Below are 27817 nucleotides of genomic sequence, written 5' to 3'. Positions count from 1 at the left end.
CATTCTCATTGTGGCTTTGACTGGCATTTCCCTGACCATAAGTGATGGTAAACATTTTTTTTATGTGCCTGTCAGCCATCTGTCTGTCTTCTTTGGAGGAGTGTTTCTCTGTTTTCCCATTTTTTGATTAGGTCATTTGTTTTCTTTTGTTTAGTTGTATGAATTCTTTGTAGATCTTGGATCTATGCATGTACACTTTTTTGAAAGAGAGAGTTTATATTACATTCAAATATATCACTGTTAGTGTCATTTTATTAATTAGATATAAAAGTAAGTTTCTTTCTCAAACCACTGAGTTTAGAAGTCTTTATGGAGTAAAGAAGTTAGGTATTGCTCAACATATGAAGCTGTAAACAAACATGGTTAATTACATTTTTAGTTTTTGGAATAAGCAGATTCATTCTCACTAAGGTCATCCAACTTCAGCAGAAAATAGAAACACAAATATGCCTTCATTTTGTCAGATATACATTAATTTTCTTAATTAAAAAACTAACATGCATCTTTAAATTTGATGTTGAAAATAATCAGCCTAAAACACTGACATGCATTGTTTGTAATTAGCCTTTTTCTAAAAGTATCATAAACTATCTACTTAGAAATTAGAGTCATTTTCATCAATTAGTTCTTATAGATACATTGCATTTGCAGATTTCACTGGAAATGCTGTGATCTCCTTATTTACCAAACTAGAAAATGATAGGAAAAATTGTTCACAAAATTTGAATTCCTAGAAAAATAATCAGTTTTCAAACCATATTCTGGAAATGAGGTCAACATTTTTGAAAACCCGGTAATCCTTGGTAGACCAGAACACTGTAAGCAACAGGACTTCCAAAGAGTTTATCCTTATAACATTTTATTATTACATTTGGCTTCAGTTATAGGTGTTTCCTCTCAGATTCAGTTTGATCTTCTTTTGCTTTCTAGATTTCTCCCTTTGAAATTAGTCATAAAAATGTCCATTCCAAGGTATTTACCAAAGGCAAGACACATTTTTGGAGTCAGCATTCTAGAGAAAAGCAGAGAAAACAGTCATAAATTTTTAAGAGGGGTCAAAGATATCTTTTCATAGATTACTTTTGAATTACCCATAGTGAGAGATGTTGTAATTCATGCCATGCACCTGTCACTAAATGAGTTTTGATCAAATAAACAATACTGTCACATTTGCTGTGCACTGTGCATATGCAGGAAACTTTGAAATTCCTACTGACCAGTTTATTTATGTACTATCCTCACTCACTTCTATGGAATGGCTATGCTCCTTTAGACTGACAAATGGTAGCAAAAACTAGAAAGAAAATTGGAATAATTAAAGCAGAATTTCTTGAGGGTAAGTCCCGGGCATCATAGTTTTAAATGTTCCTCAGGTGATCCCAATGTATACCTAGGATAAGAACCATTGTTTTCATTTCTTGGAGGTAAAGGAACTGGACTTTCCTTCATCTTAATTCTGTGTAGATCAGATCAATTCAGCTCAATCAACACAACCCAGCAAATATTTCTCACATGCTTCTTCTGTGTTTGTACTGTACTAAACTCTGAACATGGAGCAGGAAACAATTAAAAAAATGTGTCTTTTTCTCACGAGGGGTGACTAATCTATTGTTTTTAAGCCTCAGATTCTGTAAATGTGAAAAAAAGCTGTCACACAGAGCCTGGTAAGCCTGGTAACATTCACTTAGTAAATGTTAAATGTTGTTCTGTAGAAGACAGGAGGCTTGGGCTACAGACACCTGCAAATACTCTGGAACTCATACTATGACCTCTTGTGAAGTTGTAGGTGCTCTTTCACAAAAAGAAATGAGGAACTTTTCAAATATCCTCCACGTATTTTCTGGCAACACACTCAGGTTTTGTGTCTCCTATTTTCAAAATAAAATTCTACATTAGTTGAACTCAGAGAATTCACCAAAAAAGTGGGGGAGAAGAGTACTATTTGCTTCTGTTGAAGCAAATTTTACTCTGTAAGCCCTAAGTCGGGGGCCTCCCTGGTGGCGCAAGGGGTTAGGCGTCAGCACTGTGAAGCTATCTGCAGCCACTGCAGCATGAGTTCGATCCCCGGCCAGGGCTGTGACCCATATGGCACAGCAGACCTCTCCTGACTCACCCGCTGCTCCCCTCAAGCAGGGTATTTCAGTCAATCTGCTTACTCTGTTCTTCACTCTGTCTCTGGTGAATCCTCTCACCCCTGCATCTCTGGCCTGCTCCCCAGCTCGTGTATGCATAAATAAATAAATCTTAAAAAAAGACCTAAATTGTTTCTAGATTTTCTCAGCGTCTGGAGTAACCAAGACACAACCAGCAAAAATGCAATAAATGGTACTTGCATGATTAAAGTTCTTCCTTTTGTCATTAAAACATATGAAGGTGTTTTATAGGCAAGAGGTAGCAGTTATGGGACACATAGCCAAAATGATGGAGAACTTATTAACTTACTCTTTAATGATCAATAGAAAAATAATAAATTTTGGCATTACTAAGAAAACTTCATCCTTCAAAATGGCATTTACAATAGATTGGGCCACGTAGTTCTGATCCAGTAGAGGCAACAGAAATGAATACCTGGAATAAAAATAATAAAAATTATATTCACAGGGTAGTATTTTTTGTTTTTATGAACACTAATTATTAAATTTTAGACAAGGAGTCATAACATACAGATGTAAATATTCAAACAAAATGTAAATATGCAGAAACACCTCATGTATTTCTTTCATGATCAATATTGGGGCCAGAGTTAATACATTTAATTTCCTAGAATAAACTCCCTGCCTATATGCATTTATTGATATGTGATGATCTAGACACATGGGAGGAATTACTTTTAGATTTCTTTGTATTTCTTTTTTTCTTTTTCACTCCAAACATCAAATAATTATATACTATTAAGAAACAAAAATGCATAAATTATTTTAACAACAACAAAAAAATCTCTTGAGCACGTGTAATGGGTCTTTATTTTAGCCAGATCATTTTTACAACATTAAACAGAATTAGGTGCTTGTGAAATTAATAGGAATTGAAACAGTATGAACTCACTAGTTCATAAAAGCATTATTTTGACAACTTAAATTTTTGTATCACATTTCACTGTTACTTGAACTATACTCCCTCAAAGCATTCTGTTTATCTCAGTTTATTCTAGGAATCTGATCAATTTTCTACAATTGAATGTTGATAATTAGTCTTTAGATTCTATTCTTCTAGAAGTTTCTTAGAACTATAGCTTAAATGATTCTGGCATTTATTAAAAGACAATTTTCCAAAGAAGATATACAAATGGTGCAATGGTTACATGAAAAGGTGTTAAACATCACTAATAATCAGGGAAATGCAAAATAAAACCACCTGTTAGAATGACGAACAAAAAGACAAGCGATAACAAATGCTGAGGAAGGCATGGTCCACCATTGACAGGAAGGTAATTTGTTATACCCAGTATGGAAGACCGTACAGTGGTTTCTTAGAAAATAAAAATGGAACTACCACATGATCCAGTAATCCCACTTGTGGGTATATATTAAAAAAAATTGAAATCACGATCTCACAGTACACTCCCTTGTCCATTGTAGTATTCATAACAGTCAAGATATGGAAACAGCCTAAGTGTTTTGTTAATTGATGAATGAAGAAAATGTGAAATATATTTCAAATAAGTAATATGTTAGATAAATTTCATATATTTAATCTATATTTACATATATAAATATAGATGCACATACAGAAACTGGAATACTAGTCAGTCATGAGAAAGAAGAAAATCTTGCCATTTGCAACAACTGTATGAACCTTGAAGGCATTATGTTAAATGAAATGTCTGAGAAAGAAAAGGCATCACTTATATGTGAAATATAAAAAGTGGACTCAGAGAAACAGAGAGCAGAGTGGTAGTTACCAGCGGACTAGGGTGAGGGGAAAATGGGAGCTATTGGTAAAAGGATACAAATTTCCAGTTCTACAGCTAACAAGTTCAGGGAATCTAATGTAACACCCTGGTGACTGTAGCCAGTAATATTGGATCATCCAGTTGAATGTTAAGAGACTAGATCTTAAATGTTAGTACCACAGAAATGGTAATTTTATGATGGGATGGAGATGTTAGTTAATGATATGGTGGGAATCATTTTGCAATATATAAACATCAAATCAACTTGTTGGCACATCTTAAATTTATACAATATGCACATTATCAATAGAACTGGACAAAATGCAGTCTTTGTATTGTATCATTGTTTCTTTCATACCCCGTTATTTTAGGATTACTAACCTTTCTTTTTCTGGACTTTATTTTTAGCTTTTGTGTATGCTGTGACTCCAGGTTTAAGGAAACCATATGTAATATCATTGCTTTCCTCAGCTATTGTGCCATCTCCTCTCATCTGGTCACATTCATTCTATGACCATGACAATATTGCTTTTATCCTTACCGTTCTGGAGAGGCTAGTTCCTTTGCAAAAACGAATGTATCATTTCTGTTTCTATCATTTAAGCATTTTCCTGCTATAACTGTTCCCTCCAACCAGATATACTAATTTTACTGCTTAACTTCAGATCTTTCTCACTCTCCTGTTAGAGATCTGAAATTCTTTCAAATTTTCTAAGTTAATTCCTAATAATGCCACATTATTCTTTATGATCATTTCTTCAGATCATATGATATTTATTTATCATTTATGTATTTATTTAAATATACTTTTAGTGAAGAATTAAAAAAAAACAAAAGTTGAGAATTATAATGAAACAGAATACAGGTAAATGGTTAGCAATGGTTTCTCCTGAAGAAAAATTGCTTCATAGTTTCTAACCTCATGTGGCTTACACTCTGTTTTGCTCATTGTACTCTAGACACAGAGATCTTTTTTCAGGTTCTTAGTATGCCTAGTTCCTTCTAATATCCATTCCTGCGATATTAGATATTCTTCTCATTTTCTTTTTGTTAATTTGCATCTATCCTTTGAGTCAGTTTCAATATACTTCCTCTGACAGCTGTCATTAACCACCCCATCCTGTTTTAAATCATATGCATTTTATTCTCTCATAGCACCTTTTTTAAAAAAACTAACAAGCACATATTATCATTGATTCTTATGAATATTGTTATTTTAATAATATTGTTAGAAATAAAGAAGAAAATAAGTCTTGGAGGAAACATACCTCACCATAATAAAGGCTATATATGGCAATCCCACAGCTAATATCATTTTCATTGTCAAGAGGTTAGAAGAGCTCACCAATGCATGTACAAATCAGCAAACAACAGTACCCAAAATTCATTACATCTTCACAGGAAATGATGTTGCTCTTACAACCCCATGGAAAAATGCCCTCCAGATGCTACATAAGGTTTTGTGGACCTTTGATTCAGGAAAGTGCATGTGGCTCTCCCATGAGAAATGTTCTTTCCAATCTATGCCTTTTTGCTGTCTTTTTCTAAGCAAACCATGTTTTAATCAGAATAATTGATTGCTTTGGTTTGAGACTCACATATTTGGTGTCTCACGTGGAGATCCAGAGATAGATTTTCCTAATAACTTCTGAGGTGGGTGTAAAATCAGGTGTGGTGCTCATGGGTCTGCTTGCGTTTATCACTTTTTCACTGACTTGGGTCTCAGGGTCAGTCTGCTCCTGGATTTGAGATCCCCAGGCTGGTGTGATTTCTCCAGTGCTTATTTGGAAATTTTGCTGCTTTTCCATCTGGGACTATCAACCCTGCTTTATAACTGTTCTTTCAAGGGTCTGGGTTATCACAGTGGACTTATGTCAACAATGGGCAGATTCTTTGAAATTAGGGAGCTCTTATTAGAGTGGAGCTGCCTTTCAATTCAATTCATTAGGGACAGATTCTCCAATCTGTGTTGTGCTGTGTGCATGTGTGCTTGAAAATTACACTTAGTCCGTTTGTTCTGAGAAAGCTCTTTCTGGGGAATTATACTGGTTTTCATTTGGAAACAGGCTATTTCATTAGAAATTATTGCATTTGGATGAATACTCAGATTAGCACTAACCTGATAGAGACAGGTTGTTTCTTTATTGGAAATTACACATTTTTTGTAAGAACACGAGTTGACTCAACGTCTGATTTCCTTTTGGGAACAGGGTCAACTATGAAGATGCAAGCCATGCAGGGAATTTCTGGGAGCAGCAGCAGCAGCAGCAATAACAATAACAATAATAATAAAATGGGACTTCAGTCATCGAAGTTCTTTGAGGGTGTTTCTCCTTTAGAAATTGAAACCAGCTTATTGTTTTAGTACCACTGTCCTTCTACATGCAGTTCCAAGTGGACTGAATCTACTGAAAGTAATTCAGGACTCCAGTGGTCACTAGATGGAACTTTTGAACACCCCAAACTTGGTTTTCTTTTTTTTTTTTTAAAGATTTGTTTATTTATTTATACAAGCACTGGGTACAGTCAGAAGTGCGGGAGGGTGAGAGAATTCACCAGAGTCAGAGCAGAGAGCAGAGCAGGCAGACTGACGAAGTACACTGCTGAGGGGAGCAGCAGGTGGCAGGAGAGGTCCATGTGCCATGTGGGACCATCGCCCGGCGGCTGGGGATGGAACCGGTGCTGCAGAGGCTGTGGGCAGCTTCACAAGCCAGTGCTCAACCGCTGTGCCACCGGGGAGGCCCCCAAACTTGGTTTTCTTAAAAATGTATTGGACAGCTATGGATCTCTAAGTACTACAACTGAATGGAAAACCTATTTCAGTTGGCATCTGGAGGCCTCAAAATGTTATCAAAAGTCAGTCTTTTGGTGAAGGAAAATTTTCAAATTACAGAGGCAAACAAAAAAGATTTAAAAGACTTCCTCAAGTCTTTTAGTCTCTCTCTCCTCCCCTATTCATCCTTCTCTGGACTTGCAGCAACAACAGACAGGTTTGCAGTCCCTGCTTCTCACACCAGCTTTGTCCTCCTTTGCTAGGACACCTACCTCCTTTCCAGAACCTCAGTCTACCCAGTCCACTTCTTTTTCTGAACTATCCCCTTTTACAGAGCTTTCTTTTGAGTCTCCCTCTCAGAATTCATTCTAATCTATCCATTTAAACTTAAGCTTTCTGATGATTAGACAAATCTCAGATCTTGTAAGTTCCTTGGACTGAAGAGCCAGTTTCCTAAGGAAACTGAAGACCCTCATAGGTTTGCTGAAGGATTTAACATAGCTAGGCTTTTCTGACTATACTCATCAGCTCAAACACCTGATCTCTCATGAGGACCTGAAAGAAACTTCTTTGGTTAATGATGAAATCTTATGGTACACTGATGATTAATATTTGAAAGGCAAAAAGGGCAAATATTGTACTGGGTATGCAATATCAATGCCCTTTGAGTTAATGGGAGGGGCATCTTTGCTTATGTTGTCTACAGTCTAGCAAGTCAAATTATGTGTGCATATGCATACAACACATAGGCCTGTCTCTAGCCAAAGACAAAACTAGTTTTGAATACATATATATGCTTCAATCATCTGCTTGCAAGAAGGTACTCATATTTTAGCAAATATCCTGTTAGACCTGGATAAATTTTACCTCTATAAAAGTAGAAATTTAGTTATGTGAAAATTGACAAATTGTGCATTAGTTAACAGCAAGTCACACCAAATGACTCTTGGTATTTTTCTCTATTTAACCAACTGTTTGATTTTGGTGTCTGGTTTACCACCATCATACAAATTGGACTGTTTTAATTATGCTTTGTTTAGTTATTGTTTACTTGTATACCTGTTGCTTATAAAAATTTTGTATAAACAATGTGCCCAATGAGAAAGATATAAAAGGAATCCAAATAGGGAAAGAAAAAGTTAAACTATCACTATTTGCAGGTGACATAATGATATACATAGAAAACTCTGAAGGCACCACTACAAAACTATTAAAAACAGTAGACCAGCATAGTTAAGTAATAGGCCATAAAATCAATATACAAAAATTCTGTTGCAATGACATATGAAAAATGCTTATCATCAGGAAAATGAAAATAAAGACCACAGTGAGATACCACCTCACACCTGGGAGAATGGCTCATATCAAAAATACCAGAACAAGGGTTGGAGAGGATATGTTGGTGAAACATGTACTGGTCCAGATCCTGTGGAAAATAGCATGGAAGTTTCTCAAAGATTAAAAATATCTACCATATGACCCAACAATTCTACTCCTAGGTGTCTGTCTGAAGAATGCCAAAAAATTAATTCAAAGGGATACATGCAACTCCCATGTTAACTGCAGTATTTTTGTTCTGATGTCTCCACACCCTGTTTTTTTTCTCTTTCCTTTATCTCTTTTCCTTTGGATGCTCATTTCTTTTTTTTTAAATTTAAATTTTTTTAAAAAGATTTATTTACTTATTTATACAAGAATTGGGGTACAGACCAGATGTGTGGGAGGGTGAGAGGATTCACCAGAGACAGAGCAGAGAATAGAACAGGCAGACTGACAAAATACATTGCTGAGTGGAGCAGCGGGTGTGACAGGAGAGGTCTGCCAGGCCATGTGGGACCCTTACTGGCAACCGGGGATCGAACCGGCACTGCAGAGGCTGCAGACAGCTTCACAGAGTGGTGCTCAACCGCCTGCGCCACTAGGAGAGGCCCTGGATGCTCATTTCTATGGTCAGCTTTCAAGGATTGGTTCTAAAGTTGGTCTTTGACCCTTTGTTTTGTTTCTCTAAATTCTTCATATAAATGGCATCATCCAGTATTTATCTTTCTCCTTCCAGCATATTTTGCTTGGCATAATCCCTTCCAGCTCCAAGTATATTGCCTCAAATGGCATGAAGTTGTCTTTTTTTTTTGATTGCTGAGCAGTATTCCATGTGTGTGTGTGTGTGTGTGTATAACACATCTTTCTGATTTGCTCATCTGTTTTGGGAACTAGGTTGTTTCCATTTCTTGGTTATTGAAAATAGTGCTGCTGTAAACATGAACATGCAAGTTTTCTTTCAAATTAGGAATTGTGTTATTTGGATAGATACCTGGAAGTGGAAATGTTGGGTCATATGACAGATTCAATTTTGAGAAACCTCATTGTTCATGTGTATTGATGTATTTTTTTTTTCTTTTTCTTTTCTTTTTTTTTTAAGATTTATTTTTTTTTTTATACACATACTGGGTACAATCAGAAGCGCGAGAGGGTGAGAGAATTCACCAGAGCCAGAGTGGGGAACAGAACAGGCAGACTAACGAAATACACTACTGAGGGGAGCAGTGGGTGCGGCAAGAGAGGTCTGTCGCACCATGTGGGACCCTCGCTTGCAGCTGGGGATCGAACCGGTGCTGCAGAGGCTGCGGGCAGCTTTGCAGCCTAGTGCTCAACTGCTGTGCCACCAGGGAAGGACCTGATGTATTTTTTTCATTTCTTTTTTGATTTCCTTGTTAAACCAGTAGTATTTTGGTAGTGTATTATTCAGTCTCAGTCTATTAGAGGACTTCTTTCTTTTTAAGTGTATTTCAAGTTTGATACCATTATGGGTCAGAAAAGACACCTGGTATGATTTCAGTCTTCATGAATTTGTTGATACTTGTTTCGTGGCTCAATACGTGGTCAGTCTTGGAGAACTATCCCATTGTAACCAGTGGCTGAAGCCATAGACTGTTAAAGGTGGTGCCCCCTGGAGGGGGTTGCTGGTGAGGATAGATAGTCTCAGGAAAAAAGCTAAAAATTATCGCATTGGGGTGGGGTGACCAATAAGAAATATAAATGACTGCAGAACGGGGTGTGAGATTTCTTCAGTTTTGGGGATTCATCGTTTTTGGATCTTCAGTATTTGGGGTCAGTGGATTCCGGCTACCGCTATGCCAAACTTCTAGACAGCTGTTGCAGGCCTCTGAAGGTGGAAGGCTCCAGCAGCCAAACTCGGAGAGGTAAAGTTCAGAATTTCCTTGGAGAGGAAAAGTGCAATTCACCGAGCAACTGAAACTGTTCCTTGTTTTGCTGCTGTTACAGCCTGGCAGAGAAGGTGAAGACCGGGGCTGGGCACCTCACTGAGCTGCATGAGTGTGGCCCTTTGTTGGGTCCTTCAGCTGCTGCAGTTGAGGTCTTGAGAGTTACTTGTCCTGTGCTGTGCTGCGGTATCCTGGAAGCTCTGGGAGCATCTCCTATTGCATCTTCTGCTGTCTTTGTGAGTTGGAACCTGGCTTATAGTCTGGCTGTCATGTGCTCCAGGTCAGCAGAGGCAGGAAGACGCCATCTTGGACATGTGGCCTATTGTTTGGGAAAGGAGCTCTGTGTTCTCCGTGGCGGGAAGACGCGATCTTAGTTGCTTTTGTTTCAGATGGAAACACTGGACAGTGCTTCGGGTGAGGTAAATCTTTTTTTACCTCAGTTCGGCCTCAGTAAATCTTTGTTTTTCCCTGGTTTGTTAAATAAATCCCATTGTTCCCTGAGCCTGAGTAGTCTTGTAATTGTGCACATGGGTGAAGAACTCAGACAGTGACATGTAAACTATTTGGACAGTGGCCTTGGCCAGTTTTAGTGATCCCTGCTGCCCTGTATCACTATGCGCCTTTGAGAAAAATATGTATTCCACTTTTTTGGGTGCAGGATCTTAAAGATTTTCTTAGGTTCATGTGGTCTAATTCTTTTTTAAAAACTATTATGTTCATATTCACTTTTTGTCTTATTGATCTGTCCATTGTTGAGAGTAGGGTGTTGAACCCTATGACATATGTGTTTTTACCAATGTTTATTTTCTGAGTTGATAGTAGTTGCCTGATATATTTTGGTGCTCCTTCATTTGGTGAGTGTACATTGATAAGTGTTATGTCCTCTTGATGTATTGTTCCCTTAATTGTTTTATAGTGTCCATCTCTGTCTTTTACCTGGAAAACTATTTTGTCTGATATAAGTATGGTTGTCCCTGCCTTCCTTTGGTTTCCATTCACATGTAATATTGTTTTCAAACATTTTATCATGAGTCTGTGTATAAGTTTGGAGTTTAGGTACATCTCTTGGAGACAGCAGAAGGCTAGTTTTTTTCTCCTAATCCAGTCAGATACTTTGAGTCTTTTAATTGGTAATTTTAGCCCATTAATGTTTAGAGTGATTATTGATATATGAAAGTCTATTTTTTCCATTTTGCCATATGTTGTGGTTGTATCTATTTTCTTTTTCAAATCTCTGTGTATGCTCCTCAATTTGACTTAGACACTGGAGTTCCTTTCAACGTTTTTGGAGGGGGGTGTTTAGTTTTTGCAAATTCCTTCAATTTCTGTTTATCTGAGAAGACCTTGATTTTTCCTTCATATCCAAAGGGTGACATTGCAGGATTAAGTATTCTTTTTTTAAAAAAGTATTTTATTTATTTATGCATGTAAGAACTGGGCTACAGGCCAGAGGTGTGGGGGGTTAGAGGATTCACCAGAGACAGAGTGGGGAACAGAACAGGCAGATTGACCAAAATACACTGCTGGGGGAACAGTGGGCGAGTCAGGAGAGGTCTGCTGTGTCATGTGGGTTGCTCCCTGGCCGGGGATCAAACTTGTGCCGCAGTGGCTGCAGATAGCTTTATAGGTTGCATCTTAACCCCTTGCACCACCAGGGAGGCCCAGGATTGAGGTTTCTTTGTCTGGCAGTTTTTATCTTTAATTTTTTTGATCACATCAATCCATTCTTTCCTGAGACATTTCTTAAGAGGAACCTGATGTTAGTCTGATGGGGCTTCCTATATAGGCTATCTGCTTCTTTTCCCTTGCCAACTTCAATATTCTTCCTTTGTGTTGGACTTTTGGGTGTTTCAATAACATATATCTGGGTGTAGGTCTCCTTTTTGTTTAGCCAAGTGTTCTTCTAGCTTCCTGGATTTGTGTATTTCCTTCTATAGGTTTGGGAAATTTTTCTCTGTTATTTTTTTAAATATGTTCTCCGTTCCTTTCTCTCTTTTTCTTACCCTTTCATGATACCTATAATTTCTATATTACATTTCCTCATGGAGTCAGAAAATTCTTGAAGTGTTTCTTCACTTTTTACATTGTTTCCTTTTTCTTCTATCTTGCTTCTTTGTGTACTTGCATCTTTATGTTCACAGATTTGTTCTCCCATTTTATTCTAGTTTCATAGATTTTTACACTATGTTTCATGCTATTAATCTTTTTCCATTCTGAAACTCCATTTTTCTTATTTAGTTTATCATTTTTGATCTTCTGTTTGTTGATTTTGTTTTTTAGAACACTTGTTTATGAATTTTATTGTCTTTGATATACTTTTGTCTTCTCTGTGTTATTGAATTTCTTTTTGATGGCAAACTTGGATTCTGTATCTGATAGGAGAAATACCTATTTCTTGGGATTGGGTTCTGGAGATTTGTTCTCTTTTATTGTCTAATAATATCCTAAGGACTCATGTGACTGCGTGTTTTCCTGTTTCCCTATTCTTTGCTTTCAGGATCATGCTTCTGTGAATGGAACTTCTGCTGGGTGTGGCTCCACCACCCATGCTGCCCCTGTGTGCTCACAGGTAGAGCCTAGGGGTCTCTGGTGCTGTTTGGGTCTTTTGGTAGCCTTGTCTAGGGTAGGCACTGCCTCTCATGGTGCTGATTCTGGTTGTGGGGCCAAGGGTGCTCATCAGAGTTTGGCTGGGTGTTGCTGGCTTTACAATCCAGCCTTGTTTAGGGTGGTCATTGCCTTCTCACTGCAACACTATTTACAACAGCTGAGCTATGGAAACAACCCAAGTGCCCAAATACAGATGAGTGGATCAGGAAGACGTGGTATGTAAATACAATGGAATACTACTCAGCTATCAAAAAAGATAACTCACCATTTGCAGCAATGTCAATGGAATTTGAGGAGATTCTGCTACACAAAATAAATCAGATAGAGAAAGACAAATACTGGAGGGTTTCACTTATATGTGGAATATAGGGGAAAAAAGCAAAGGGTCAGATAGCAGCAAACTAACAACAACCCTCAAAAATTTACTCTAGAACTGAGGCTACTCTAGAGTGGGAGGAAGAAGAGCAAGAACACAGTGGGGAGGAGCACAATGGACTATGATGGTGGATATGAGAGTTTTGGTGGTAGGTGTGGTGAATTAACAATACCTGAAGGGGGAAATCATAAAAATAATGTTGTAAGTAATGTTACTTCAGTAACAAACAAATGAACACAACCCAGAGAAATCTGTTGTGTCCTTTGTACAAATGACAAAGTAGAAAGGAAAGAAATCAATAAAACAGTCTCATTTATAATCATATCAAAATAATCCAATTTTCTAGAAATAACAGAGGAGGAAAGAATATATACAATGAAAACTATAAAACATTATTAAAAGAAGTAGATGAAGACACACACACAAATGGAAAGATATTTCCTGCTAATACATTGGAGGAATTACTTTGTTAAAATGGCCATTTTACCTAAACTAATATACAGGCTCAATGAAATCTGTGTGAACTTATACACCTACATCATATACAGTATTTAAACCTGTGTTACCTCAGTGAGAGTAATATACAGAGAATATATATAATATATATTATCTAGAGTATATAGATATACTCTAGATAATATATATACTACAGAGTATATATATACTACGAGAGTATACATTTATATATATATGTATATATATATATATATAAAATATACAGAGAGTGTAGTTTGGTGCTATCTGACCCTTTGCTTTTTTCCCTTATATTCCATATATATATAAGTGAAACCCTCCAGTATTTGCCTTTCTCTATCTATATATAATATACAGAGTATATATATGTATACGTGTGTGTGTATATATATATATATATATACATATATATATATATATATATATATATATATATATATAGTCAACTAATCTATGACAAAGGAGCAAAGACTATTCAAGGGAACCGGGAAATTCTCTTTGATAAATGATGTTGGGAAAACTGGATTACTGCATACAAAAGAATTAATCTAGACTCTAACTCATACCAGACACAAAATCAACTCAAAATGGATGAAAGGCTTGATTGTAAGACTGAAGCCATAAACTATACAGGCAAAAGACTCCATGACATACACCTCAGAGACATCTTTGAGGACTCATCCCCAGAAGCAAGGTAAACAAAGGAAAAAAGAAATAGCTGGAGTACATCAAAAGAGACAATGACCAAAAAGAAGAGAAACCAGCTAATGTCTTATATCTATGATATGCCACATCACTCCTGTGAAAGGGAGAAGGTCTTCCAGAGGCTGTGTAAGTTTTTGGATATATACCTTTGATTCACGGAAGGACCTGTGGATCTCACCATGCACTTCTTTCTGTAACACACACTTTCCAATCTGTCTTTTCTGTCTGTTTGTTTCTGAATGAATCTATTTAATTGTTTGAATAACTGAGTGTGTTAGTTTGAGGTCAAAACTGTACATATTTTAAAACTTCAAAATCAAAAGAGGATAACTGACATATATTGAAAGATTATTATAAGAGCAAAGGCTACTGTTCACTTACTTGGTTGAACAGCCCTCAAACATTCCAGTTTTAATGATGAATGGGCATACAATGGTGGTTTTAATGTTAGTTTTCTTTGTCAATGTTAATTCATAGTAGAGAGACTCTGCCAATCCGTAAGCTGCAAATTTGCTTGCAGAATAATCTGAAACAAAATGAGTAGCTGTTAGAAATAAAATTTGAAAAGTTAATTCTAGAAATTATTTAAAATTGTGAAATTTCTTTTCCTTGCTCTGGCTTGTCCTTGGGGACAAAGCATCACTGCTAAAATCATTCATATGCTCAAACATTCTACTCTTACATTTCCTTACTAAATACCCAACAAGATTAAAATAATTCCACTTCTATTAACCCAAGAAGACTAAGGAACTAGTAGGGACATTCGTCTCTTTATTTTATTTAAAAAAGAGAATATCTTCTCTACCATTTTCACTTAAAATTAGGAAAGGGAGAGGAATGTCAACATTTTACATATAGTGAAATGTACTGTAGAGTTTTCTTTGGTGTAGGAAGAGTTCTATGTACCTTGGAAGAGCCATAATTTTTTTGGGCTATGGGATGTGAAATACAAGGGCACAGGGTGAAGTACTCACCTACTAGACCACTGGTACCAAATTTCCCTGCTGCACTTGAAATACAGACCAAATGACCATGGTTAGCTTTTAGCATGGCAGGAAGGAAGGCCTTGTAAGTCTAGAAGATATAAAAACATTGTGTCAATATTTAATTCATTTTTTTATTTCATTTGCTCAGAGTGATGAATTTAAAAATTAATTTAATAAATATTTAATATTTAAAATGTATTAAATTCTGAGACAGTATAAAATAGTCACTAATATTGTATAGTCACTCTTAAGGATTTTAAATTTACATTGTTTTTAAGATTTATTTATTTATGCATACAAGAGCTGGGGGGTGTAGGCCAGAGGTGCAGGGGGGTGAGAGGATTCACCAGAGACAGAGTGGGGAGTAGAACAGGTGGATCTACTGAAATACACTGCTGAGGGGAGACAGGAGAGGTCTACTGTGCCACATGGGTTAGCTCCCTGGCCAGGGATCAAACTCATGCTGCAGTGGTTGCCCATAGCTTCAGAGTGCTGAGACTTAACCCTTTGTGCCACCAGGGAGACCCCCTAAAGTTACATTTTTAATTGAGGCAACATTGATGTATAACACTGCATGTAATTAGGGGTATAGATGTATGTCACCATATCACACCTACCACCAAGGCACCCATAGTTCATCTCATCCTTTGCTCTCCACCCTCCCTTCTCCCTCTGGGAGCCTGAATTTTACAGTCAGATTTCTAAGGTTTGTTTTTGTCTGACCCTTATGAAGTTAAAGTAGTTAATTCATAAAAAATACTATTTGACTTGTTCACCTTTTAAGTAAACTATACCAATTAAATTATATCAATATTTTACATTTATAATTTGTTAACAGTGCAAAGGCTAGTTTTTCTAAGATGCTGAGTTCCTCTATGTAGTTTTAACCTAACTTTTTAAATTTTTCACAATAGTTATGGGTCACGTAAGTTATAGTTTCCAAAAAAAAAAAAATCAGGTCATAAGGAATACAAATATGTATTCACTTAAATTGGATTTTAACAAATGATGACTTCATTGTAAAATACAGGTTTGATGCTTTGAACTTCATGCGATTTTGACAATTGTTTGGACTTACTCTAATGACACTTTCTTTGAAAACCACTTTTCTTTTTTTTTTTTAAGATTATTTATTTATATAAGCACTGGGTACAGTCAGAGGTGCTGGAGGGTGAGAGAATTCCCCAGAGCCAGAGCAGAGAGTAGAACAGGCAGAAGGACCAAAGTACACTGCTGAGGGGAGCAGCTGGTGGCAGAAGAGGTCTGTCGCGCCATGTCACCCGGTGGCTGGGGATCGAACTGGCGCTGCAGAGGCTGCGGGCAGCTTCACAACCCTGCGCTCAACCACTGCGCCACCGGGGAAGCCCGAAAACCATTTTTCAATGTCATCTTTTTTTGACATTTTAATGTCACCGGTGAATGTGTTTCTTTATAGCACCAACTTAAATGCTATGAAGACTTTTGGATAATGAAAGTTAGATAAGTTTATGGGAAATCTTTGGTTACCCATAAATAAGATTTTTAGGTAATCAAAAGTTGGGTTAGTTTATGGAAATCTTTGGGTACTCATAAAATTTCAAAAGAAATTAAATTCATAGAGCAAAGGTATGGCATCACCCAACATAGTTTTGACTTTTTTCCCAGTAAAGCTTGAACTGAAAAGGTAAGTTTAATGTGGCATATACCTTATCTTGTAGCACAGGGATAAAGTTAACTACATTTTATTTTATTTTATTTTTTTTTATTTTATTTTTTAGAGGCATGTTTTATTTATTTGTTTGTTTGTTTTTTTTGTTTATACATGCACTGGGTACAGTCAGAAGTGCGGGAGGGTGAGAGAATTCACCAGAGCCAGAGCGGGGAGCAGAGCAGGCAGAAGGACCGAAGTACACTGCTGAGGGGAGCAGCGGGCGGCAGGAGAGGTCTGCGCGCCATGTGGGACCCTCCTCCGGTGGCCGGGGAGCAGCGGGGGATCGAACCGGCGCCGCAGAGGCTGCGGGCAGCTTCGCAACCCAGCGCTCAACCGCTGCGCCACTGGGGAGGCCCAAAGTTAACTACATTTTAAAGTTGTGGCTGGAAAATAATTTTTGGCATACAGGCCTATGAATATTTTTATGTTTACAGTCATATACATATTAATGCTTGTTAAAATAGGCAAAATATTTATCCAAGAGAAAGTGAAAGACTTGAGAGCTTAGAATTGGCCTTGGAATATTCAGTCTGATTTCAGCAAAGAGCTTAAAAGCTATATATTTTTCTCTTTTTTTAAGAAACTGTATTATTTTTTATTGAGGTAATGTTGAATTACAACACCATATATGTTTTAGAGGTGTAGAGTCACATCTCTTCAGATGTATGTTATCACACCACACCCACCACCCAGGCATCCACAGTCCTTTAGCATCACCCACTGGGTCCCTCCACACTTTCTCCTTGGCACCCTGTCATCTGGTAGGTAGTTAGAAGACTATTTTTTCCCTTTGTGGAATTGCCCAGAGAGCAGAAGTTCTTATCAGAATACTTTGAGCCCTTGTGTTATTTTTGTCATACTGTTGAGTTGTGGAGACAAATGACAAAAACTTATCACATTTGAAAGCTCTATTTTAACCTCTTTTAGGTTTATTTAAAATAAGCAAACAAACTTGTATTATCACTTTAGCAATTAACTTAGCCAATATAACCAATCATGTCAGTTTTTGTTTAGAAAAATAAAGTGATGAAGGTGTTATTGTATTCATAGTCATTGTGAGACAGTTTCTGGCTAGGTAGAGGTCCATGAAGAAACTGGCCAAAGGAAGATTATAGAAAAATGGAAATTTAAAGGCCCTGTGTCTGTGAGCAGACCTACCTGTCAGCAAGCGACCACAAAAAAGTGGTTGATAAGAGGAGCATCAACCAGGGGTGATGACTCTGGTTTTAGGCTGTGAGTATTAATCTTCAGCAAGCTTCCACACTTCTAGCTGCCTGTTTGCTAATCTTCACAAGCTACCTCCCACACGTGTATTCAGCAGATAGCAGCCCCTTAGTGAGCTGCAAAAGACCCTAGAAATGAGCATCTTAGTGGTACCGTGCTTTCAGGTGCCCCCTCCCTGTCTCTGCAGGGAGCTTTCTGCTTCCCTATTACAAAATAAACTCTCTAAAAGTCACTCCTAGAAGTCCATGTTCTCAATTTTGTGGCAGAAGACAAGAACTCACCGACACCCTGAAAAATTGTTGGCCCTTTTTCAGAGACTGAAGCCCCTACATTATGTTCCCATAGTTGAAATGGGAATCAGCAGCAATAGGGATACTGGACACTATTCTATGGGGTATACTTAGTATTTGTCACATTTCTTAATTAACTTGGTCCTATTTTAGGACCTGGGAAATACTGTCAAATCAAAAGAAGAAACTTAAACTTTCTCAGTACAATTTATCAATATAAACATGTTTTAGTAGAGATTTTACACTTGCTGGGATGAACAGAAGGATTCTGAGGATTTGTACAGCTCTCACTGTAATATTAACCAAATTTACATGAATTTGTTATATATTATGTCCTAATAGAGATTTTTATTTTCTCTGATTGATACTTTTGACTTCTGAAACAAATAACCAGATTCATTATGGTTTGTCATCAATTGGTTTCTGGGTACCCTTTAGCTTGTCTGAAGACTCTGGTGCTATAAGCCAGAAATTGTGAAGGCACAGTACAGCAAGACATACTCAAAGTCACACTAGAAAGAACAATGTCAAGGAATCAACTCATTGGTACAGGATCCCTAGTGTGAGCTGGCATTGGCATGGTGAGGGGACCCTCAGAAGACCACATCAGGAATGAGACTGGTCCCTAGGACCTTATTAGCCCAGAAGCATTTGACAGTGTGAAAGCAGACTGACTAGGATTCAGCAAACAGAGTTCATTAATATAGGACTGGATTATGGAATCAGTGGGGAAATTTAAATGTGACCAATGTTGTATTTTCTTTTCTTTATTAAATTTTTTTAAAGATTTATTTATTTATACAAGCACTGGGTACAGCCAGGAGCGCGGGAGGGTGAGAGAATTCCCTAGAGCCAGAGCGGGGAACAGAACAGGCAGACTGACGAAATATACTGCTGAGGGGAGCAGCGGGCGCGGCAGGAGAGGTCTACGCGCCATGTGGGACCCTCCCCCCAGTGGCCGGGGATCGAACCGGCACTGCAGAGGCTGCAGATGGCTTCCCAGCCCAGCGCTCAACCGCTGTGCCACCAGGGGAGGCCCTGTTGTATTTTCTGATGGGCATATAAAGAAGATTTTTCTTCTTGATCTATTTTAAAGCATCCTCAATTAAGAAAGCTATACTTATCTAAACTGCAATGAAACTCTTTTTGAAGGGTATTTCATCCCAAGGGAACCCTTAAAATCAGGGATAATCTCTTTTGGGAAATCTTAGTGTAGTTCATAATCTAACAAATCCTCAGAGGAAGGTAAGGGTGATGTAATTCTAGTTCTGAATTTTGGAGTTCAGATAAATGTCTGCACAATGGGTTAAGCTGAGATACTTAAAGCAAACCGATAATAAGGCCCTATCCTCAGAGTCACAGAAGACTGAGTTTCTGCCTCGTGCTCCCTCCTCCGTGTCTCCCCACTCCATGTCTCCCCAGGTTCCAGTTCCGGTCACTTGTGCCTCCTGCATAACCCACCACTGCTATTCTTCATTCCACCTGAGCTTTACCTCCCCAAGTAACTCAGTCTCCTTCAGGCCTCTATTTATTGTCTACAGTTGCACTGTGCTATGTGGCTCTTTATGTATACATTTAAATAAATTGAATTACATAAAATTAAAAATTCAGTGCCTCAGTTCTACCAACCATATTCCAAATTCTCAACAGCCACAGTCACAGCAGCTGCCATATTGCACAGAATTACAGAAGAAGAATACTTCCATCATCATAGTTACACTGGACAGTGACGGTTATATGAGACACTTCAGGCCTCAAAGAAGATAGTCTGAGCTGTAAATTTGCACATTCTCCTTCTTTAAATAGTTTCTTCTTTCTCTTTGCTTCTTCCTTTTCTGAGCTTTAGAACCATTATCACTCAACAGTTCTAGTGTAACAGAGTAATCCCCAGGGAAAAGAGTTCTAGGTTCCCTGCTCCATGTGTGGATGTGTGGGGCTGAGCAGGGAGGGAGAAGAAAGACAGGGAGAAGGAAGGAAGGAGGCAAGAAGAAGAGCTGGAGGAGGCACGTGGAGCAGAGAGACATGTAAAGAAGGTGCTTGCTTCTTGGCCTTGGACTTGTACCAGGGACTTAAGACAGACATGGGTGAGAGACCCATGGGAAGGCTGACAATGGCAGCCTTTATCTTAACTTGGGTTTTGATTTGCTCCTTTTGTCCCAAACTTGTCTGGCCCCTTATTCCCTTTCCTGTGGTTCCCCACCAGAAGGTGACTTAGATTTGTAGCCCAGAAGCATTTGACCCTGTTTTGGGTCACCCTGGTTTGGCTGGGCATTTACCAGTGATGGGATGGGTAACTTTGGGTGCCTGATTTGGTAACTATATTCTTTCTCTTTTTCTTCTTTTCTCTTTATTGCACAGTGATTGCATTAAATTTCTTTTCTATTGAAGGTGTAGCACACTAGAGTATGTTTTGTCTTGATATGGCAGTTGGCAGAACCCATTTATAACAGGTAGGTTTGGGGTCCCTGGGGTGCCTCTCACCCTGCCCTATAACATTAAGACCTTGGATAAATCACTTAAAATCTTTGAGCCTTAGTTTCTCTCTTTGTAAAAGAAGAACAAACATGGCAGCATGGTTACTATGTACAGGAAAAGAATTTAGAACAGTGTCTGGTCAGAACACTATAAATGCTGCTGATAATAATAACAATAATAATTATTATTGTTATTATTATTATAAAATGCTCTTGTTGTTCTTTCCTTTGTTGTGATGCCCAGTCATGCATCATATAAACCACCACTCAAAAAATAGCCCTCTCCTTGTGCACAAACTCCTCTTTTACTCCTGAACAAATTAAATCTCCCTTGTATATTAGCTGTCACATTTTGTTTATGTTTTGGTAGGAAGATATCAGAATAGTCTAGAAAACCTTGGAACCAAACTGGAGTGGGCAGAGGGGAAGGTCCTACCCTGAAAATTTGGAATAGGGCAAAACCATGAAAAACTAAGTTGACAGATTGGCAAGCAGATACCTGGACAGGAGGCGAGCCCATTAGTTTACCTTTGTAAACTTTGTTCATAGAAATACAGGGAATTTTCATGTTCAGCAGCAGAAAAACAAAAAAGAAAGACTTACCCAGACATGAGACAAGGCATTGACAAGAAATGACTTTTCTACCATGTAGTCTGGAATATCAAGGAACTCCTTTCCTGTCACCATGCCAGCATTGTTAATGAGGATGGTCACATCACCGACTTCTCTTTTTACCTGCATACAAGTGAGAAAAATGTGATTTCACTTGAGGTGTTATAGTTTGATATTTCCAGGTCATTATTCCCACCACCCTCATTTTATTCAGGTACTTTCTTTAAAACTAGAAATTTTATTTTTATCCTGCAAAGAGAAATTCATAATTTTTTTGAAGATTTATTTATTCACACAAGAACTGAGGTGTAGGCCAGAGGTGAGGGGTGGGGGTGTGAGGGAATTCACCAGAGACAGAGTAGGGAACAGAACAGGCAGATTGACTGAATTACACTGTTGAGGGGAGCAGCGGGTCAGTCAGGAGAGGTCTGCTGGACCATGTGGGTAGCTCCCTGGCCGGGGATTGAACTTGTGCTGCAGAGGCTGCAGATAGCTTCACAGTGCTGTGCTTAACCCCTTGCGCCACCAGGGAGGCCCGAAATTCGTCATTTTTAAAGTAACTTTATAACAAATTATATTTAAAAGACACATTGATTTGCAAAAAACACTGAAAGAACCTTGATTTTGTGTGTTGTGTCAAAATGACTTAATATTGCAACATATTTTCTTGACCCTCTGTTTCCCTTTAGCAAGTGCCCTTTCCCGCTGGTCACAAGGGCCAGGGATGTTGTCTTGTGATGTTCAATTCTGTCTCCCTTCACACCTCTGAACACCTCCCTTTAGGTGGCAGGTATGTCCCCAATCAGCGTGGTGACTTCTGTAGGTGTCTTCTTGGCTCCCTGTCAGTCAGGTAGTGGTAGGAACACATCTCATGCTTCTAAGACCTGGCTGTGGCTTGACACGAAGACATCCCAAACACAAATGATTTGCTCGCATTGCCCATAGATCTCTGTGACTCTGTTACTTCTGTCCAAAAGAGCTTCTACAATCCAATTACGGTCTATGGCTGATGTTTCCCTGAGTTTTACAGCTGAGCTGCGACCCCTGAGCCTCTTTTGTCCTCAACATCTTGCTTCACCCTCCCTTCTTTTTTTTCTTTTAAAGATTTATTTATTTATTTATTTATTTATTTATTTATTTATTTATTTATTTATTTTAAGATTTATTTATTTTAAGATTTATTTATTTATTTATACAATCACTGGGTACAGGCAGAAGTGCGGGAGGGTGAGAGAATTCACCAGAGTCAGAGTGGAGAGCAGAACAGGCAGACTGACAAAGTACACTGCTGAGGGGAGCAGCGGGTGGCAGGAGAGGTTTGCGCGCCATGTGGGACCATTGCCTGGCGGCCGGGTATCAAACCGGCGCTTCAGAGGCTGCAGGCAGCTTTGCAGCCCAGCGCTCAACTGCTGTGCCACCAGGGGAAGCCCTAAAGATTCACTTATTTATTTATGCAGAGAGAGCTGGGGTGTAGGTCAGAGGTGCAGGGGCTGAGAGGAGTCACCTAAGACAGAGTGGGGAACTGGGGAACTGAATGGGCAGATTACTGAAATACACTGCTGAGGGGAGCAGGGTGAGACTGGAGAGGTCTGCTGAGCTGTGTGGGTCACCTCCCTGGCCAGGGATCAAACTCAGGCCTTAGAGGTGATAGTGCTGAGACTTAACCCTTAGGCCACAGGGAGGTCCTCCCCCTCCCTTCGGAACTGTCTCCCTTGCAGGCTGGCACCGTCCACACAAGATCACTAGCCTCATTAGAAAAATGTGTTCGAGGAAATAATGTGGGGCCTGCTTTTCTCTTTTTTACTATTTTGTCTCAGATTATAACTTTGTATGTAGCTAACTAAGGGCAAAGTATGATGATCTTTAAACAATAATTTGAAGGTTTTTTTTTTTTTTTTCTTGAACTGGGTCTGAGGTCCTGATACTATAATCTGTTTTTTAAAAATTTGTTTCAGATAGAAACAATACCCGCTTTGTCTTGATTTTCTAATCTAGTCCATGCTTCGTAAATATTGTTTCTGATGTAGTTGAACAAGCCGTGAAAGGCAAGTAATGCTTCTGAGCTGATGTGGGCCTGAGAGGGTGGATTCCTTTACTTAAGAGTGAGAAATACAGAGGAAAAAATCCTTGAGAGATTAACTTTTAAAGAACATTCCCATTGGCTTGTTAAGGGAATTTTATCTAGGTAATTAGATTTAATTTTCATTGCAATTATGAGAGCTTAGGATAGCATTATTATCTTAGTTTATAGATGAGGAGACAGGTTCTGAGAAATCAAGGTTTTGCCAAAATACCCATAGATTTTGAAAGACTAACTGATACACACCCAATTTGAGTACATTCATGAAAAAAATGAAAGCTCTTTTCACCCAAACTTACCATTCTATAGCCAAAATGATTATTTACAGCAAATCTCACAGGTATGCTTACGCGTGCGCACGCATGGACGCACACACACACACACACACACACACAGAAATTTAAGAACTAATTGACCTGCACATTTGGAAATAATGTATGAATCTTTTCTCAAACTTTATAAAATAATTTGTGTATTACTTTTTTAAGGTGGAGATACTAATATTACTTCAATCTAATTTGGGACATTAGTTACTGTGTTCCTTTTGAATGCTGCTATTCATCTCTCCCACAAATTTCACGGATTCGGGTAACATTCATAGTTTGTTGAAATTTTTGCATGTAAAGTCCAAATGAAATTATTTTGGTTTCTTGAGAGTTGAAAGCAATTAAAATTAAATAGAAAAGCAGGTAAAGTAGTTGGCTTAAAAGAGGTCTATTTATAGGGTTATGAGAAAAGAAGACAATTTTAAAATACAATTCAAATGGTGAAAAGATAATTTTGGTTAATGATTTTGGTTTGGTGTTTTATTAGGAAGCAAGAAAATTTTTAAAAAGTAGAACTGATTTTTTGGAGCTCTGCAGGAGATTACAATACTTTTGATCTAGGGAAGAGTATTATAAAGGGGTCTTTTAAAAATTAATATATTTTTGAGTGAAATAATACTGGGGTACTCCCAGGTATTGCCACTCTAGCAAGCCCATCACCTACTCACCCATGTTCTATCACCGTAGACCACCTGCTTCCTTCCCTCCTCCAGCTCCTTCACCCCTTCGTGCCTAAGTTCTGTCATCTGCTATCAAGGCTATTTTTCATTGTCTTTATCTGACTATTAATTTAGTGACTTTATATTCCACACATTAGTAAAGACCATTTGATATTTCTCTCTCCTTCTGACTTATTTTGCTTAGCACTGTCCTTTCATGCTCCATCCATGTTGCTGCAAATGACATGAATTTATCTTTTTTGATCCTTGAATAATATCCCATTGTGTATATTTATCATGTCTTCTTTTTTTTTGCCTGAATATCTCATTTTATTATTTTGTTAATTCATACATTTTAAAAAATATTGTTATTGAAGTGCCATTATTTTATGTCCTGGCTAGCGTTTTAACAGAAAAGGATTCCCCTCCCTGCAGGTGTGGTCACTAATAGCACCACTATCCTCAAAGTACCCATAGTCCTCTGTTATGGGTCTTCTATACTTAAACAGCCTGCTCAGCTAGCATTTTGATTATGAGTAGTTCTGCATCCCAGCACAAGGTCAGCACAGCCAGGTCAATCAGTTATCTGACCTAAAAGAATGTGATATACCAGACCCTACAAGGCTCCTTTCAAATTAAAACAAGAGCAGGACACTTGATCACCCTGGGACTATGGACATACATCACAAGATATGATCGGGGACACTGGAAGGGCTGTTGACTGATGTATGACTTTGCACACCAGAGTCTGATCAGTGGGATACCTTGTCGATTAGGTTGGAATGTAAATGGACAGTTATTGCATCATGTCTTCTTGATCCACTCATTTGTTACTGGGATACTTTGGTTGTTCCCATAGTTTAGCTATAGTGAATAGTGCTGTAATAAACATGGCAGTGCAAGTTTCCTTTCAAATTAGTGTTTTTGTGAATTTTGGGGGGTAGATGCCTAGAGTGGAATTGCTGGGTTAAATATCAGATCCATTTTTAATATTTTGAGACACTTTCATAGTGCTTTCCATAAGGGATGTATCAGTTTTAATTCCTACCTACAAAAGGGTCTTTTCAATCCTTATATATTCCTTGATGCAACCTGGACTCAAGATATCAGGAAGATGAAGTTTAGCTCATCTGTATCACTTCTCTGCTCTATGATCTGGGCAAGTTTATCAACTTCTCTCTACCTCTGTTTCATTATCAGTAAAATGGACAAAGTTATAGTACCTACTTTACTATGAAGATTATATATGATAAAACTTCAGACTTCCTCGAGTACTAATCTCCCTACTTGGTGGCAGCACTGGCACTGTAGTTCCTTTGAGTTCACCACACAGACACTTATCTGTACACATTTCCTGCCACATTTTCCCCCTTTTACAAATAAGAACTAACTTTGAGTCCACTTGTTCTGTTCTATATAATCTATAGGGATATATAATATACTTATTCTCATTAGCTTAGCTTAGGTAATGAATCACAATGAATGAATTCTGTGGGGTCCCAAAGAAAGGAGTAAGCAACCGAAAATGTAGAGTGAAGAGGATGGTTCAAAAGGTAAGTGTCACAGAGTAGGAATTCAGTAAATATTTTTAATGAATAAATTAATTTGTTTTATATTTGGAACTCAGATTGCCAAAGGGAAGGAAAATCTCTTTGGGAATTCTGTTATCCGGCTGAGTTGTAAGCACACTTTCTGAACATAGTGCAATGGATACGAGAGGAAACTTTGATTCTAGGATTCCAGGGTTGGAATTTTGGCTCTACCTATTACAAGTTTTATCAACTTGGACAAGTTGCATCTTCTCTGTTTCTCAGTTTTCTCAATTGTAAATGGAGCTAATAATGTTTATCCCAAGAGGGCTGAGTTGTGTTGATTAAATGAGTTTTTGCATCTATAAAGAGCTTAGAACAATAGCTTGTTGTGAAATTTTTGGTTTTGTTTTGTCTTGTTCTATATTTATACATTTTTGAGGTCCTGGCTAAAAGTAGGTCAGCTTTCCTTTTTGAACAGATGATTATTAAGTGCACTTGTCAGCCAATTTCTTTGTCATGTTCTCATATTCTAGGTTATGATACACTTACCCCAGGGTCAGGTTCCAGACAACCATATCAGGGAAAAACCCTATGCCCCAGAATACACTGACATGATTCAAATTAGCCAGTCCTAAGGCGTCCTTCTTGGACCTTCCTATTCCTTCCTATGAAAACTACAGAAATGTTCTTGCCCATGTTTTCTCCTTACTCCTTCTGTCTCTTGATGGACCTGACACTTCCTTACCTGCTTTGCTTGGTATATTGTGTTCTTCAAAGAAAATGTGAGCATTACAAAACTATAAAAACCTTTCTGATTTTTCTTTCTTGATCTGGGTCTGGCCTTGCTACAACTTACTCAAGTTAATATGGTCAAACACTGTTCAAAACCTTGACGATTGTTGGTGAGTACATGAAAACTACACAGTATATGCTCACTATTGTCACTGGAGAATTTATCAGGACTTAGTGTGATGTTAAACTGAATACCAGTAGGAGAAATCTAAGAGAAAATTTAGTCTAAAAATATACTAACTGCTTCCATTCTATACTCCACATTCTATCTTCAGTGTATGCTAATAATGGATATACATTGGAATCATAAAATATAAACAGTTATGTCAGATGTGATCTTGAATATCAGCTATTAAAATCCTTTAATTTTATGGGGAAAGAAACAGTGACCTAGAAAATGTAGGTAACTTGGTAAAAATTGCACAACCATTGAGTAGCAGGACTAGGATTTGGCCTACTTTCCACTGATTCCTGAGGGTAAATGAATCACCAAGACAAGTAGTTGGGCAACAATTCAGAAGGATTATCAAGTTCCCACTTGTATTTTTTCATTCTGTGCCTCTTTTTGGATGTTAGGAAATCAAAATTCTGATGTGCAGAATCAAGCAATAGACACATAGAGATGTTGGAGCATGTTTATATTTTCTTCTCCTCGTTTTGTAAGAACACATACTAAATGCATTTTTTGTGGGGGGTATAGAAGCTAAGAAGAACATTAATCACCTTACCTGGTCAGCAACTCTGTACACCTCTTGCTTGTTGCCACAGTCACAGGTATAGACAAATACTTGCCCATCACCCTTTTCTTTGGCAAGTCTGCATGTTTCCATATTGCCTTCTTCATTAATGTCCCATAGAACTAAAATGGCTCCAAGGCTGGCAAAATGTATGGCCATTAGTCTCCCTATTCCACTTCCAGCTCCTGTTATAAGTACAATTTCTCCAGCAACATCCTTTTTCTTCTTTGGAATTATTTTGTACATTGCAGACTCTAAGAAATAATATAGACATTTTCCTAAAAATGCGGAGGTGTCCACAATTGCATCCATGTTGATTCAGTGAAGAAAAGAATATTCTACAAAAGGAAAAGTTAGTGGATAAATG

General features: G+C 38.0%; 1 protein-coding gene across 1 annotated transcript; it reads right to left on the bottom strand.

The window, feature by feature from the left end:
* Positions 1-2438: 2438 nt before the first annotated feature.
* SDR16C5 (short chain dehydrogenase/reductase family 16C member 5) lies at positions 2439-27762 on the bottom strand (the record flags this gene model as incomplete). The annotated part of the gene is made up of 5 exons (XM_084230561.1): positions 2439-2568; positions 14430-14574; positions 15023-15122; positions 21316-21447; positions 27442-27762. 5 exons carry the CDS (start codon positions 27760-27762, stop codon positions 2439-2441), a joined length of 828 nt encoding a protein of 275 aa, XP_084086687.1.
* Positions 27763-27817: the final 55 nt, after the last annotated feature.

The sequence above is a fragment of the Talpa europaea genome (genome assembly GCF_964194135.1).
Source record: "Talpa europaea genome assembly, chromosome: 3".
NCBI classification, from domain to species: Eukaryota; Metazoa; Chordata; class Mammalia; order Eulipotyphla; family Talpidae; genus Talpa; species Talpa europaea.
Note: the sequence above shows the minus strand (reverse complement) of the source record. Positions and strands in the feature narration are given on the sequence as shown.